At 63.3% G+C, this 16,406-nt stretch overlaps 1 protein-coding gene across 3 annotated transcripts; it reads right to left on the reverse strand.

Annotated features, from left to right (window-relative positions):
- Positions 1-3,972: 3,972 nt before the first annotated feature.
- NUDT14 (nudix hydrolase 14) lies at positions 3,973-11,429 on the reverse strand. 3 transcript variants are annotated; one of them, XM_069560416.1, is made up of 6 exons: positions 10,987-11,314; positions 9,369-9,487; positions 7,968-8,011; positions 7,426-7,490; positions 7,010-7,247; positions 3,973-4,251 (listed from the first exon to the last, which is right to left on the reverse strand). In XM_069560416.1, exons 3-6 carry the CDS (start codon positions 7,982-7,984, stop codon positions 4,011-4,013), a joined length of 561 nt encoding a protein of 186 aa, XP_069416517.1. In that variant the 5' UTR covers positions 7,985-8,011; positions 9,369-9,487; positions 10,987-11,314; the 3' UTR covers positions 3,973-4,010. The 3 variants fall into 3 exon arrangements, with proteins under 3 accessions (XP_069416517.1, XP_069416518.1, XP_069416519.1); XM_069560417.1 differs by lacking the exon at positions 10,987-11,314 and adding an exon at positions 10,289-10,639; XM_069560418.1 differs by lacking the exon at positions 9,369-9,487 and having other exon boundaries at positions 10,987-11,429.
- Positions 11,430-16,406: the final 4,977 nt, after the last annotated feature.

Here is a 16,406-nt window from a genome sequence, read left to right on the forward strand (position 1 = left end):
TACATCCGAGGAACGTCCGGGATGGGGGTCGTGGTTTGGGCGCGGACGAGGAGGGTGCGAATACAGGACGGTGATGCACGCCCCAAAGGACAAAGTGAAGGCCGCCCAGAGAGGCTGCGGCTGCCGTTCTGGCCGCCAGGCCCCCGCATCCCACCCCTCTCATCTCCTTATTGCCCTCTCCTGGAGTAACCTCGCCTGACCTCCACGGAGTCATGCCAAGGCTCCGGGTCTCCAAACACCCCCTCCTCTCCACCAAACAGGGTCCCTTCCAAGGCTGGAGATCACCTTGGCCGTTAGGGATACTGCTTTGGTCCAAAGGGGTTTCCCCGCCCAACCCCGGTAGCAACTGAGCTTTCTTCCATCCCTGGCTCCTTCAGCAAATTGGCCCGCGGCCCTGGTTTCACTGCCCAGCCCAGGGGTCCAGCCCCCAGGAGCCTTAAGAGCTGGGCCTGACTGCTCCCTCCAAACACCCATGCCGACCTGAGCCCCTCTCTAGGTTGGGAGGGGGCAGGACACAAGCCAGGCCCCGCCATGCACAGTGACCCCCACCAAATAAGGGAATGTGAGCGCTGTTCAGACCCTTCCAGTTGCTTCCTGGGCAGCGGTTACTGCCTGTGGGGGCAGAGGGTTCACGGAGAGAGGCTCCCCACCCCCTTCTCTGGCCCAAGGGCAGGGACGGAGTCCTGCAGGCCCCATCAGGGAGGAGCAGCCCCCTGCACATCCCCGGGGACAGAGCTCCATCCTGGCCCTTGCCCACTGCCTTACTACCCACTGCCCTCCAGCACTCACTCAAACCATGAGCAAGATGGACACAGCCCCTGCCCACCCACCTGTGAGTGGCTCCCAGTGGGGCTGGTGGAATGGGCAGAGAACGTAACACAGGACAGCAAATCGTACTGAGTGAGGCACGTTGGGGGTTCCCTGCCCAGCAGGCTTGCTCAGACCCAGTGGGCAGGCCAGGGTCGGCCAGGTAAAGGCTGCAAACAGCACGTTCCAAGGCCCTGGGGTTGAGGAGGAGAACTCGTGGCCTCGGCAGAGCAGGTGGGGGCCTGGGGAGGCTGGAAGGGGTGGCGAGCACCAGCTGTGCTGGGCCGGCCTGGCGAGCCTTCCTGCGAAGACTGACGGGAAGTCACAGAAAGCAGCTGAGCTGGGTTGGGCTGCACATTTGTGACTTACATTGTCACAGAGATCCCTGGCTGTAGGGGGGAAGGGCAGCACGGGTTGAGGTCGGACAGGAAGGCCACAAGCAAACGAGAGGGGCCAGTGGCCTGGCAGGGTCCTGGCCGTGGAGGGGCCGAGGGGGCAATTCTGGCACAGGTGAGAGGTGAAATCTGGAAAACAGCACCGCCCCTCCCCCCACCCCCGCCGCTGCCCTCTGTGCCCCTCGTCCACCTCGAAGCTTCCTGCCAGTGGCCAGTTGCAGGAGAAGCAAACGGCCGGGATGCTCCGCAGGGTGCCGTGGCTGACCCTGGCGGCTGGTCCGCAAGTCCCAGGAGCTGCTGCTCTGGGCGGAGGCCCTGCCCTGCTTGGAGCTGGCTCAAAGGCGGCAGCGAGGGATTCTCAGCCCACCTCGATTCCAACTCAACCTGCCAGCAGGCGGGGCCACCCTGGGGCCCAGGGAGACCCCACCCATCCTGCGACCCCTGTCTAGGGGTCGGGCCCCTCCGCTTCCATCCAGGCCCTTTGGGAGCAAAGCAGGCTCCTTGCCTTCCTGCCCAGGGTGCCCCCTGCAGGCCACAGATGCCCCTCATAGTCCCCTCCCCCACCCCCTGCCTCCCAGGAGCCACAGCCTGGACATAAGGGAGCCAGGAGAGGCTGAAGGCAGGACGCTGGCCACTTGAGGGAAGGGGCCGGGACTGGGGCTGTGGGGTGGGCGACCCTCCTACAGGGGTCCCCTCCTGTGGTGGGGGGGGAGCCAGAGGGCCAAGACCCGGAGACAGCCAGGCTCCCGCCTCTTCCAGGAAGACCCTGGCATAGTTTGGGGCTCCCTGGGTCACACTCCGCTCAGTGTCCCAGCCCCATCCGCCCCCTAACCCACGGGCTCCCTCTCCTAGCCCCCTGCCCCAGGGGGCGTCACTCTGCGCCAGACAAGGCACGCGTGGAGGGGGCACGGCTCAGCCCGGCCAAGCTGCTCAGGACCAGGCTGGGCACGGCCGCCGGGCATGTGGACAGAGCCGGTGGGGCTGAGTGAGCTACTTCCGCCCCTGTTTTGCGGCGCTAAATATAGCAGCCATGGAGGGGAGTTTCCGGTTACAGCCCCCCCCCCCCCCCCCCACTGCCAGGAAATCGATGCCAGCTCCATTAGGCCCGGCAGTGCCTGCTGACCTGCCTCAACGGGCTGCCGAGTGGAGTGCGGAGCTGGACCGCACCCAAGACCAGGGCCCTGTCCTGCCAGGCCGAAGCCCATGTGCTCCCCAGGGCAGAGGGCCCCCAGCCCCACCCGGGGCCCAGCAGAGGCCCCTCTGAGCGGGGAAGGCAGTGGAGCTCAGGAGGTGGGCAGCGGCGGCTGGAAGGTGTGGGCGGGGTGGGGCAGCTCCAGGTTGGGCAGAGCCCCTGCCTCAGACTCTCCAGACATCCCAGCCCAGGGCCGCCCTCAGGGCACCTCTGACAGGGCGGAGCTGGCGCTTGGGACCCCAGCACGGCACCACCCCGCCGGCCCCACACCTAGGCCTGAGCACCGCACCCCACAGCACCCCACTGCCGGGCTGGGCCCCCAGGAGACCCCACCCGGGTCACAGCCAGCATTCGCATACAGGCGTTGCTGCCTGAGTGGGCCTCCCGGGTGCAGCCACCCTAGGGCGGCCCCAAGCGCCAGACTCGGGGGCCACGGGCTCTGAGCCGCTACTGGAGGGGCTCAGCCACACACGACCCCCAGGCCAGCAGAAAGGAAAGTGCCCGCTGGCCTGGGGTGGGCAGGGAGCCCAGGAGGTAGGGGGCCTCAGCTGGGGAGCTGTCCCCTCCTAACAGCAGTGTTTCAGCAGAAGCCAGAGGCAGCATGTCCTCGCTCAGCGCCCCTCCCATCCCAGCCAGGGCCCAGTCCCGGGGGACACTGGGCACAGGGCACACAGGTTCACAGCAAAAGCTCCTGGTCACCCGGACCCCCAGTCCCAACCTGTCTGTCTGGCAGGATCTCCTGGCCACTCTGCCCTCTACAGGGTCAGTGGACCATGACCCAGGCTGCCCCCATCATGTCCCAGGGCATCATCCAAGGGCCTGACCAGAGGATCTGGGGGCCTCTGGGAAAGGGCCAGGCTAGGCCACCACCCTCACAGAGGGGCGAGCCAGCCTTCCCTCCAAGAAACCTCCCTGGCCCTCTCCCAACTGACGGCCCTGCCACGCCTGCAGACACCCACGGCCATGATGACCCACACACTCCTCACCAAGGCCCCAGCGTACGCCGGAGGTCCTGCTGGCTGCCTGGTGGGGCAGATGTCCAGCCCTCCTGAGACCCCAGGCGCTCAAGGGCAGCTCACGTCATCCCTGACCCCCCGAGTGGGGGTTCTGTGGGGCTTGCAGGCCAGCCTGCACACAGGTCAGCAGGTGGAGCAAGACTTGTCACCAGTGCCCAGGGCCACAGGACTACTGAGGGGGACACCGGCCCAGCCCCACTCAGGGAGGACCCAGGAGCACGGAGCACGCGCCTCCGGACCTGCCCACAGCCTCTCCTGCCACAACAGCCACCACCCCCAGGGCCACAGTTCCACCCACGGCCCAGTGCCCCGTGGGCCCTGAGCGCTCGGCCTGGCTGACCCTTCCCTGCCCCGACACCGTCTTCCCGCCTCTCCCTGCCAGCCGGTGGCACTGCCCAGGGCTGGCCTAGCCCTCTGCCAGCGGCCAGCTCCCAACAGCCCCCCCGTACAGCCTGCAGCCGATGCCTCTGCTCAGGGGGAGTTTGAGGGGCTTTCATGGAGATCTCGCCCTATCCTGCCCCCCAGCTCAGCCCGGTCAAAGCTCAGAGTCGGTGGACAGACGCAAGAGCGATGCCAGCCTTTATTGGGTCTGCGGGGCTCTCACTGGAGACCCAGGCCAGGGGCCACGCAGCTGAAGAACCACGAGATACCAAAGATCACGCCGAGGGTCTTGGGAACATCCGGGTCGGCCGCAAAGGCCCGGGCGCCGTCCAGGGGCAGGTGCACCACCTCGATGAGCTCTCCCTCCTCAGCCAGGCCCCCACCCAGGCCGCCCCGCTGGGCATCCGTCACCTCCGCATAGAACATGGTCTGGCTGGAGCCAGTCAGTCCCACGCCAGACCTGCAGGTTGAGACAGTATGTGCTGAGGAGTCCACACAGGCCCCGCCGGCCACCCCTGCCCCTTCCACAGTCCTCTCCTGACCACCCCTTCCAGCCCCTGGCAGGCAGGGTTCCAGGAGGCCCCCAGATCCCCACGCAGTATCTCCTTGAGTGTGGGGGAGACCTGGGAACATGCTGGATATGACGAGGCTGGGACTAGGCTTGTGACTTGCAACTGGTTACATTAGGTCAGGTGAGGAAGGTGGAATTCTACAGATGTCATTAAGGGACCTAACAAAGGGGAATTTAAGTTCATCAAAGGGGGGATGATCCTGGGTGGGTGTGACCTAACCAGGAGAGTTTAGAGATCACTGAAAACTCAGAGACAGCTGAAGACAAAGCAAGCTGCCTCGCTGCTGCGGGAAGGTCATGGGCCAGGGTGTGTGGGAGCCTCTAAGGGGCTGAGAGCCAGCCAGGAGACAGAGCCCGCAGGCAAGGCCACGAGGAGCTGCAAGAGGACGCAGAGCCTCGGACCAGACTGCAGAGCCCAGCTGACGCCTGGCCGCAGCCCGTCAAGTCCCTGAGTGGTGGGCCAGGCTCTCGGCAAGCAGACGGCTGACCCCCCGGCAACCACACGATGAGAATGCAGGTGGCTGACAGGCAGCCCCCACTCTCCCGAGGGCACTGCCACTCTGCCCAGCCTGGGCCAAGCCAGTCCTCTCCCCACCCGGCAGAGCCAGTCCACACCCAGGGCTCCGGCCGTGCAGCTTGCGTCTGTGAGCACTCGCAGGGCAGGGTACCCACTCCAGGCTGGGGCTCATGGTGGGGGTGGGGGGTGAGGTCCCCAGGACCAGGGCTCATAGGCTGGGGGGGCATCAAGGACTCCCCTTCCTTCCTGGGTGGCAGCCAGGAGGGGGTTGCTGGCCCCAGGGAGAGGGATGGGCCAGGCAGAAGGCAGGGGCGCAGACCGGGCGGTGGCGATCAGCAGCGGGTAGGTGACTGCTGGCCTTGAGGACGGGGTGACGGGCAGGCTGGTCTGGACTCGAGGGGAAGGGCCCAGCACAGTGTGCAGGGGAGAGGGAAGCCAGCGGGTGTGTGCGAAGTCCAGGGGACAAGGGGGACCCGAGGTCCCGCTGAGGCTAGCTGAGGCCAGCCGAGGCCTGCGGGGTGGAAGAGCTCCCGGGACACCGGGGCAAGGAGCAGAGGGACCTCCGTCCCCTCGCCAGCTGTCCCACCCCCGGCGGGACCACGCCCAGACTGACCTCACCCAGCTGCTTCCTCCGCCCTCCGGCCCCTTATCTCCCCTGGACCCTTCCTGAAGCCCGTTTCCGCCGGCGGCCACAGCCTCGGCTTTGATGGAAGTCGCTGTCTGCGGGGTTTCCAGGCCCCGTTTCCGCCAGTGTGTGAAGGAGACCGGCGCCAAGCAGAGTGTGCCCTGCCAGGCCAGCACGGCCTCCCCCTGTGCACTCAATCACGCCCCTGGCCGCGAGACCTCAGGCAAGAGCCGGGCCGCGTCACCCGGGACGGGCAAGGAAGCGGCCGGGGCCGCAGACGGAAGCTTTGGGCCCAGCCACGGGGCTGTGCGAGCTTAGCTCTGGCTTGTATGGCTGCTGTCTGGCTGCCGTCCAGCTCCCGGGGCTAGGAGCTTCGCTGGCCTCCTCTCCCCCTCCCAGGCCTGCCTCCCCTTGTCCCTAAAATACAGTCTGAGCTGACCACCTGCTGTCCAGAACCCTCCGTGGCTCCCCAGTACCCTCTGGATCATGGCCGAGGCTGGGTTGCTCGTCCCCTTGATCTGAGCCTTTTCCATGCAACGCCCCTGCCAGGCCTCCACCCAGATTCACCCCTTCTGGGGACCCTGCCCCCAGGGCTGGCCTGCCCAGTGAGTCAATCCCTACCTGAAGTCAGGGCCCCTGGACCGCCGGCCCAAAGGCTCAGAGGCCAAGTGGCCGCTGGCCAGGCACATGGAGGATGCCTGCAGATGACTGGGCCCTCATGCAGCCCGGATGACCCTGGGGTGCGAAGCCCCGCCTGGAGCGCGGGGGCGCCAGGCCCTGCCCCACCTCCTTCCCAAGACTGAAGGCCAGGGACACCCGGCAGGGCCCAGGTGTTGCTGCGGCGGCCCTGGGCCGGCCTGGGGGGCAGAGCTGAGGCCCCACCCCTCTGGAGCAGGCTGCTGGGGGCTGGGGCTCAGCTGGAGACCCTCCTCCTGCTCGGGACATCACCAGGGCTGGGGACCCATCACCACACTCCCAGGGCAAGGGTGGGCTTCACCTGACATCCTGTCCCGGAAGATGTCCCCGGGGGGGTTGGAGTGCCCGGCAGGCACCTGGACTCTGGTCGGGGCAGGCCACACTGCGACCCCTCCCTGGGAGCGCAGAGCGCCAACCCTGGCCCAGGACTCGGCCCTCCCCTCGCTCCTGAGCCGCTGTCAGAGCCCTCTGTGCTCACCCCCACCCCCAGCCCCCGGTGCCTAATCCCACAGGAAGCAGGGGCATCTGTGAGCAGCAGCTGCCACTGGAGCCGGCCATGGGGGTGGGGGGTGCGGCAGGGCCGCAGGGAATTGCAGTGGGGGCTGGGGGCCGCAGGGGTCCGGGGGGGCACAGTGGGGCCAGGGGCTTCAGGCTCCGGCCAAGCTTCCCGCAACCCCGAGCTGCAGAACACAGCGATCTCGCCCTGCTCGCACAGCCCTGGGGAGGAAGCACTCGCCGCCCCCCAGCGGCCCGTCCCAGCCCGCCTCCAGGGCTGTCCGACTGCCGGCCACCCTCCCAGCCCCACTCACTTGTACGAGGTCACCCGGCGCAGGTCAGAGGGTGCCAGGCGGTAGCCGCACTCCTCCCAGGCCTCCTTGCAGGCCACCTCCTCCAGCGAGAGCCCGGGCTGGTCCAAGAGGCCGGCACACAGCTCGTAGGTGACCCCCGCCGAGCCAGGCAGCGCCACCTGCAGTGCCTGGGGCCTGTCCTGCTCCGCAGCGGCCAGGGACCCCGGGAAGAGACGCTCCACCTCGCCAGCGTACACGGCTGGCGGGGGGAGGCAACCGCGTCACAGCCTGTGGCGGCCGGCTCCACGTGACCTGCTCTGGCCAGACCCCCCTGCCAGGGCTGTTTCTCCCGGAGCCCCCTCCCAGGTCTGCACACTGATGCCAGGACCCCAGGGGACTGAACGTGAGCCCGCCAGCCTCCCCGCCCCCAGCCTCACCTGGCCGGAACTGCTTCACCAACACCAGGCTCCTCCGGGAAGAGTTGAACATGAGGATGGTCACGCTGGGGGTGGGGGGTACTGAGCTCAGCACAGAAGCACGCCCTCACCTCACCACCCTCCTCCACAGCCCTGGAGGGTTGGGTCCCTTGCTCAGATGGGCAGATTGAGGCCCAGGCCAGGACAGAGCTCGCCAGGGTCACACTGCCAGGTAAGGACCCAGGCCTCCTGTATGTGCCGGGTGGCAGGAGCGGGAAGGATACACTGGGCAGCTGGACAGGCTGGGGTTAGCAATAGCTGAGGGCACAGGAATGACAGGACACGTGGGCCCTGCAGGCCAGCTAAAGCCACACTGCCCCCAGCCCATGCTCCTGGCGCTCCAGGGCAAGGGCACCTGGGCAGCCCACACGGGGCCCCTCGGTGAGAGGCAGGGAGAGCAGGGGCGCTCAGAAACGCAGAGGGGGCTGTGGCTCTGTTGCCCCTGGGCCCCATGTCCCTGCCAGCCTGGGGCTTCCCTGGTGCCAGCCAAGCCAGGCCCTCACCTATCGTGAGTCTTCATGAAGTCCCACGATTTCTGGGTGCCATTCTGGAAGAGAGAGGGCAGCGGTTGGGGAGTGCCCCGGGGAGCGAGGAGGCCCCGGGGACCCACTGCAGCGGCTCTTCCCAGGGAGCCCAGCCATGGCCCAGGCCACCTGGGAGCCAGGAGGCGCAGCGGGTGGGCAGGGGGGTCCAGGGCAGCTGCGTGCTCCCCAGGAGTGATGAGAAAACGGGAGCAGGTGGTAGGGAGCTGGTGGAGATGCTCGCTGTCACCCAGACCGGGAAGGATCATGGGGTGTGGAGGGCCCCGGGCAGGGGTTCCCGAGTGAGTGGAGCAGAGATCAGGTCTTCACGGCTGAAGCTCCCTTGGGCGCCTGGACAAAAGGCCATGGGAGGGCTGGAGAGGGGTGGGTGGTGTGCCAGCGCCCAGCAGGAGCTCACCCTGCGGACTCAGGGGTGTGACTGGACGAGGGACCACCCTCTCCCCAGCCTGGTTTTGACCCGGGGCTGTCTCTCCCGCAGCCCGTGGTCCTGCTGCTCTGTCCCTTCCTTCTGCCACCCTGCTCCCCTGCCCAGGGCGCCCTGCCCCAGCGGCTCCCAGGGCTCCGGGCAGCACCCGGTGAACAGAAGGCAGCGTGGAGCTGGAGCCTGCACCGCCAGGGGCAGCCAGAACCGATGCTAGCGTGGTTCCAGCCGGCAGGAGGCATGAGGGGCTAGGATCCTGTCAGCCGGGCGTTCCCCATTCCTGAGCCTTCCTCAAAGAGGCCTCTGAGGATGGGGCTGGCCCTGGAGCCCAAGAGCCCAGCCCTGTGGATGCCCATCACCAGCTTGCTTAGCCCACTGCCCTTCAGCCACTGGTCCAGCCCTTTGCCCTGGTGAGCTGCCAGCCCGACACATGGGGCCTTGTCCCGGCCACGAACGGGACGTGGACCTGAGCTCCAGAGCCAGAGAGCACAGCCAGGACTGCAGGAGAGGGACGGTGCTGAGGAGCAGCCTCCCGGAGGACTTCCCGGAGGAGGTGACACTGCGCCAGGACTCAGAGGAAGGGCCTTCCCGGAAGGGGGACCTGGCAGGCAGAGGCCCACACGCTGCTCTGAGCGGACTGGGGAAACTGGGCTGAGCTTGGCCCAGAGGCAGGAGCACCCTGGCAGGGCGGCAGCTTTGGTTTCCGGGGGGAAGGAGAGCTGGCGCCCGGTGCTGTGCCGGTCGGGCTGCCCGGGAGGCCGCTGTGAGGCACCGCCCACAAGAGGCAGGCCTGGGCCTGCCTGCAGCCTGGCCACCCCAGGGCCGGCCACCCACCAGGAGGGCTTCCCGGGAAGGCCTGTCCCCTGCCTCCCTCAGGGCACGTGTCACCCTGTGTTGGTTTCAGGAGCCCTCTTGAATCAGGATCAGAACATCGGTCAAACCTGAGGTCCAGGCAGGGTGGAGTGGAGGGTCCAGAGAGGTCCACCGAGGCCCAGGCAGCCCCTCCTGCAGGACCCCCACCCAGGTGGTCCAGACCCAGGCCTGGCTCATCTTCACGGCCCTGGGAGGGAGGAACAGGACTGGAGTGTAAACACAGCCCCTCCCCCTCAGAGCCATGGGGGTGCCTTGCCTCGGGATGATCAATCTCCATCCATCAGACCCCCCTGGCATAGCAGTTACTGAGCAAGGCTGCAGAAGCCCCTCGCTGACACTCATCGCCCCAGCCCAGTGTCCCACGAGCCCCTGCCTGTGCCCACTGCAGCCCACCACCCACACGGGCTCAGCTGTGGTTACCAGCACCCATCCCCCTTTCATAGGAAGTGGGGGAGGGTACCACAGCCAGAGGCCACTGCGGTCAGGTGCCTGGACCACCCTGTGCCCCTGAGAGCCATGTGGCCACAATCAGGCATCCTGGCCCCTGGCCAGCACCAGGGGCAGGGCGGCAACCCCCACATCCCTGTACTATGCCCTCAGCCCACCCCGGCTTCTGCCCCAAGCCAGTGCTGCCAGCCTGGGTCCAGCCTGGGGACAAGAATCCCTGTCCCCTAGGGCCAACGGGACAACAGCGACGAGGGGGGGCGGTGCAGCCTCTCTCAGGCTGGGGGTCAAGAGGGCGTCATAGTTTGGACAGAGGAAGGGGCCGGGGGCAGGGGGCAGACAGGTTGCTGCAGGCCAAGGGCGGTCAGGCAGAGAGAGGGCCACCAAAGACCTGCACCGCCTGTCCTGACTGGGGGGCACCACGGGGCCGCACAGACCACGCTACGGGGCGCAGTCCTCGCCTGGATGGCACAGTGGACTCCAGGGGAGCTGGAAGCAAAGGGGCAGGGCCCAAACTGGACAAACGTGTTTCCTGTGAACCTACTCCATGTACGGCACCAAGGGAGGCAGCCGTCGTACCGCACTGCCTCCCAGGGAACGGCAGGAGGAGATGATGCCCTGGCGGAAAGCCTGCAAGGACGGCAAGTGGAGACACGGAGGAGGCGTCCTGGGGAGGAAGCCCACCTGGAGAGGCTCTCCAGTGCGCGCCCCCGTCCCTCCTTTCACCTTCTTCTGCCCAGAATGGAGAACACCACCTCCAGGAAGCTTGCCCCGACCCCCGGGGCGCCCAATATGTCCCACCGCAAAATGGGCCGGGGCTCAGCAAAGTCTCTTTGGAGGAATGAGTGGTCCCTCGAGGTGTCCCTGCCCAGACCCTCCCCGACCCCGACACTCAACCGGCGTGTACACCTGGGCTCTGGCAAAGCGCTCCTAGGGGACGCGAGGCCTGCGGGGCGGGGCTCCTGGGCCCGGAGGCGGGAGCCGGGAGCCGGGAGCCCGGAGCCGGGCTCCGGGCGGGGGCGGGGCTGCAGGGGCCGCCGGCTGGGGGCGGGGCCCCGGGCGCGAGGGTGGGCGGGGCCCCGGGCGCGAGGGTGGGCGGGGCCCCGGGCGCGAGGGTGGGCGGGGCCCCGGGCGCGAGGGTGGGCGGGGCCCCGGGCGCGAGGGTGGGCGGGGCCCCGGCTCGAAGGCGGGCGGGGTCCCGGGGCGGTGTCGGGCTGCCGGGGGAATGGAGGGCGCGCTCACCTGGCGGTAGTGCAGCGTGAGCGGCACCAGGTACGGCGAGGCTGCGCAGCGGCCCACGGCCGCCCCCTCGATGCGCTCCATGGCGGCGCGCGGGCGCGTCCCCCGGCTCTGCGCATGCCCAGTGCGCGCGGGGCGGGGCGGCGCCGAGCGCGGGGCGGGCCCGGGGCGGCCCCTGCCCGGGGCCGTGCGGGTGGGGCGGCGGGCGCGGGGCGTTCCCGGAGCCCGCGGGCTGGGACCCGGGCGGGAGGCGAGCCCGCCGCAAGGTGCAGTCGGTCGAGCGTGCGGCCAGCGGGGCGGGCGCGGCTGGAGGTTTGAGAGGCGATCTCCGCTGCCCGCGGAACTTGGGCATCTTGGTCGCGAGAGCGACGCAGCGCAGCTTGGGAGAGGGGGCTCCAGCCGAGCGGATATCTGTCTGCCCCCTGGGGCAGGGAGAGAAGCCGGCGCCGCCGCCGCGGCCCCCGAGAGGAGCGTTGGGGAGCGCGAAGGGTCATCCTGTGGGCGGTGGTGGCAAGAATATAGACACCTCTGGAGGCCCCTGGGTGGACGGAGAGAAGGCTCTGGAAAGAGGGCAGGGCGAGAGGAGCCTGAATCTGCCCTTCAGGGAGGGGCTGCCACTCCTGTCTGGCTGCGGCTGCTACCCACCCCCCGCGCCCCTCCCTCCTTCCTTGGGTGTGGACTTCCAAGACCCGCTCCAAATGCAGCCACTGCCTCCCCAGTAAGTGTCAGCCGCTCAGTCGTGTCCGACTCTTTGTGACCCCGTGGACTGCAGCACACCAGGTCTCCCTGTCCATCGCTAACTCCCGGAGTTCACTCAAACTCATGTCCATTGAGTCAGTGATGCCATCCAACCATCTCATCCTCTGTCGTCCCCTTCTCCTCCCGCCTTCAATCCTTCCCAGCATCAGGGTCTTTTCAAATGAATCAGTTCCTCGCATCAGGTGGCCAAAGTATTGAAGTTTCAGCTTCAGCATCTGTCCTTCCAGTGAATATTCAGGACTGATTTCCTTTAGGATGGACTGGTTGGATCTCCTTGCAGCCTAAGGGACTCTCAAGAGTCTTCTCCAGCACCACAGTTCAGAAGCATCAATTCTTTGGCGCTCAGCTTACTTTATAGTGCAGCTCTTACACCCATACCTGACTACTGGAAAACCCATAGCTTTGACTAGACAGACGTTTGTTAGCAAGGCAATGTCTCTACTTTTTAATAGACTGTCTAGATTGGTCATAACTTTTTTTTCCCAAAAAGCAAGTATCTTTTTATTTCATGGCTGCAGTCACCACCTGCAGTGATTTTGGAGACCCCCCCCCAAAATAAAGTCTGACACTGTTTCCACTGTTTCCCCATCTATTTGCCATAAAGTGATGGGACCAGATGCCATGATCTTAGTTTTCTGAATGTTGAGCTTTAAACCAACTTTTTCACTCTCCTCTTTCACTTTAATCAAGAGGCTCTTTAGTTCTTCACTTTCTGCCATAAGGGTGGTGTCATCTGCATATCTGAGGTTACTGATATTTCTCCCAGCAATCTTGATTCCAGCTTGTGCTTCCAGCCCAGCGTTTCTCATGATGTACTCTGCATATAAGTTAAATAAGCAGGATGACAATAGACAGCCTTGACATACTCCTTTCCCAATTTGGAACCAGTCTGTTATTCCATGTCCAGTTGTAACTGTTGCTTCCTGACTTGCATACAGATTTCTCAAAAGGCAGGTCAGGTGGTCTGGTATTCCCATCTCTAGAAGAATTTTCCACAGTTTGTTGTGGTCCACACAGTCAAAGGCTTTACATAGTCAATAAAGCAGAAGTAGATATTTTTCTGGAACTCTCTTGCTTTTTCGATGATCCAACGGATGTTGGCAATTTGATTTCTGGTTCCTCTGCCTTTTCTAAATCCAGCTTGAACATCTGGAACTTCACAGTTCACATACTATTGAAGCCTGGCTTGGAGGATTTTGAGCATTACTTTGCTAGTGTGTGAGATGAGTGCAGTTGTGAGGTAGTTTGAGCATTCTTTGGCATTGCCTTTCTTTTGGATTGGAATGAAAACTGACATTTACCACTCCTGTGTCCATTGCTGAGTTTTCCAAATTTGCTGAAGTACTGAGTGCAGCACTTTCACAGCATCATCTTTTAGGATTTGAAATAGCTCAGTTGGAATTCCATCACCTTCACTAGTTTTGTTTGTAGTGAATCTTCCTAAGGCCCACTTGACTTCACATTCCAGGATGTCTGGCTCTAGGTTGGTGATCATACCATCGTGATTATCTTGGTCGTGAAGATCTTTTTTGTATAGTTCTGTGTATTCTTGCCAACTCTTAATATCTTCTGCTTCTGTTGGATCCATACCATTTCTGTCCTTTATTGAGCCCATCTTGGCATGAAACGTTCCCTTGGTATCTCTAATTTTCTTGAAGAGATCTCTAGTCTTTCCCATTCTGTTCTTTTCCTCTATTTCTTTGCGTTGATCGCTGAAGAAGCCTTTCTTATCTCTCCTTGCTCTTTGGAACTCTGCATGCAAACGGGTATATCTTTCCTTTTCTCCTCTGCCTTTTGCTTCTCTTCTATTCACAGCTATTTGTAAGGCCTCCTCAGACAGCCATTTTTCTGTTTTTTGCATTTCTTTTCCTTTGCATGGTCTTGATCCCTGCCTCCTGTACAATATCACGAACCTCCATCCATAGTTCTTTAGGCATTCTGTATATCAGGTCTAATCCGTTGAATCTATTTGTCATTTCTACTGTATAATTGTAAGGGATTTGATTTAGGTCATACCTGAATGGTCTATTGGTTTTCCCTACTTTCTTCAATTTAAGTCTGAATTTGGCAATAAGGGGTTCATGATGTGAGCCACAGTCAGCTCCCAGTCTTGTTTTTGCTGACTGTGTAGAGCTTCTCTATCTTTGGCTGCAAAGAATATAATCAGTCTGATTTTGGTGTTGATCATCTGGCGATGTCCATGTGTAGAGTCTTTTCTTGTGTTGTTGGAAGAGGGTGTTTGCTATGAGCAGTGTGTTCTCTTGGCAAAACTCTATTAGCCGTTTCCCTGCCTCATTCTGTACTCCAAGGCCAAATTTGCCTGTTACTCCAGGTGTTTCTTGATGGACTATTACTCAGCCATAAAAAAGAACAAAATATTGTCAGTTGCAGCAATGTGGACCTAGCAATCACCATACTAAGTGAAGTAAGCCAGACAGAGAAAGACAAATAACATATGATATCACTTATAAGTGGGCTCTGAAGTACTGTACAAATACACTTATCTACAGATGTAGGAAACAGACTTACGGTTAGCAGGAGAGGAAGCGGGGCAGGACGAACGGGGAGGCTGGGGCTGACATATGCACACTGTTATATATGAAATAGGCGGCTGGTAAAACCTAATATGTAGTACCGAGAGCTCAGTACTCTACCACGGCCTAATCGGGAAAATAATGCAAAACAGAGTGCATGTATGTAGACATAGAACTGAGTCACTTTTCTGTACACCTGAAATTAACACAAAATTGTAAATCGGCTATACACCAATAAAAATTAAAAAAAAGAAAAGGAATGAAGTTCTGACGTGTGCTATCACACGGAACAGCCTTGACGTTCTGCTGAGTGAAAAGGCAGACAGAAGGTCCCGTGCGATATGAAAGGAACGCATAGGAACAGAAAGCAGATCGCGGTTGCCGGGGCTGGAGAAGCGGAGAACAGGGACCGTGTCCTTTCTGGGGGACAGAATGTTCTGGAACTTGGGAGACAACACTGAGAACGTGCTGAACGCTGGTGAAGTGCGGAAGCCAGACGGTTAACGTGATGCGATTTTAGCTCCATTTTCTTGAAGGAAAAATACATCAGGGACTTTCCTGGTGGTCTAGTGGTTAAGAATCCACCTTCCAGTTCAGCGGATGTGGGTTCGATCCCTGGTCAGGGAACTAAGACCCCACATGCACAACTAGAGCCCGCATGCCACGCTGGAGAGCCCACACAGCTAAATAATTAAAAAAAAAAACACACACACACACACACAACAGTGAGACTGGTCAGGAGCACCCCACGCGGGCTGGAGCACCCTGGGGCCCATGATGGAGAGTCAGGGTCAGGTCCCCGCAGGCTGCTGTGGACCTGGGGTCAGGAGGGGTCTGGAGCGAGGCTAGAGGCGTGCTTCTAGGGGCCTGCTGTGGGCCTGCTTCTAGGGGCCTGCTGTGGGCCTGCTTCTGGGGGCCTGCTGTGGGCCTGCTTCTGGGGGCCTGCTGTGGGCCTGCTTCTAGGGGCCTGCTGTGGGCGGGCAGCTGGGAGCTGGGGCTCGGGGTGCACTGGGGTGCGAGCACGAGGGCAGCAGGGGGCTGGACTAGGGGCCCCTGGTGACGAGGCGCTGTCTTCAGGGACCTGGAGGAGCAGGAGGAGGGGCGTGCCGTGGTTCCCAGGGGAGCCCGCTGGGCCGGGCTGGGCCCCTCAGTGGCACCAGGAGCCTGGGAGGGGTCCAGGCAGGGGTGTCGAGGGGTTGCCGTAGCCGCCTGCTGGGGAAGGCAGGAGACCAGTGCGAGGGGCCTTGACCACTGTCCAGAGCGGAGGCCGTGCAGGCGAGTGGCCTTGGGCCCCATGGGAGCAGGTGCAGGGGGAGGAGGGAGTGGAAGATGGGGTGAAGGCCAGGGGACTCGGGCCACGCCCTGGGGAGCCCGCTGGAAAGCCCCCTGTGGGTCTGGGGGCCTCAGAGACCCGGCCGAGCCGTGCTCAGAGTGGACGTGGAGACACGCACACACACACACTGGGGTGAGCATGGGCTGAGTGGACATAGAGACACACACACACACGCGCGCGCGCACGCACACACACACACACACACACACACACACACACACACACGGCGGTGAGCATGAGCCTCGGCAGCCTCCGATGGCCGGGACTGGCTATGCCGAGCCGCGCAGGCAGGCCTCCGAGCACTGAGGCGAGGGGAGGGCAGGCTGCCTCCTGGGCTCCAAAGGAGAACGGACACTGGCCTCTCCCAGCTTCTAGAGGCCGCTGCACTCCTGGCTCCCGGCCGGCACCTCCTCCCTCTTCACAGCCAGCGGCGCAGCAGCCCTGTTCCCACCTTGACTACGACCCGCCGGCTTCCCCTCAAGACGACCCCAGCCCCTTATGACGACCCCAGCCCCTTGTGACGACCCCGGCCCCCTCAATGACCCTGTCCCCCTCATGACGACCCCAGGCCCCTCGTGACGACCCCAGGCCCCTCGTGACGACCCCGGCCCCCTCATATGACCCCGGCCCGCATGTGACGACGCTGGGCCCCTCGTGATGACCCTGACCCCTTCATACGACCTCGTCCCCCAAGTGACGACCCCGGCCCCCTCATATGACCCCGTCCCCCACATGACGACCCCGGCCCCCTCGTGACGACCCTGGGCCCCTCGAGACGACCCCAGCTGGCACTGTAG

The sequence above is a fragment of the Ovis canadensis genome, chromosome 18 (assembly GCF_042477335.2).
Source record: "Ovis canadensis isolate MfBH-ARS-UI-01 breed Bighorn chromosome 18, ARS-UI_OviCan_v2, whole genome shotgun sequence".
In the NCBI taxonomy this organism is placed as follows: domain Eukaryota; kingdom Metazoa; phylum Chordata; class Mammalia; order Artiodactyla; family Bovidae; genus Ovis; species Ovis canadensis.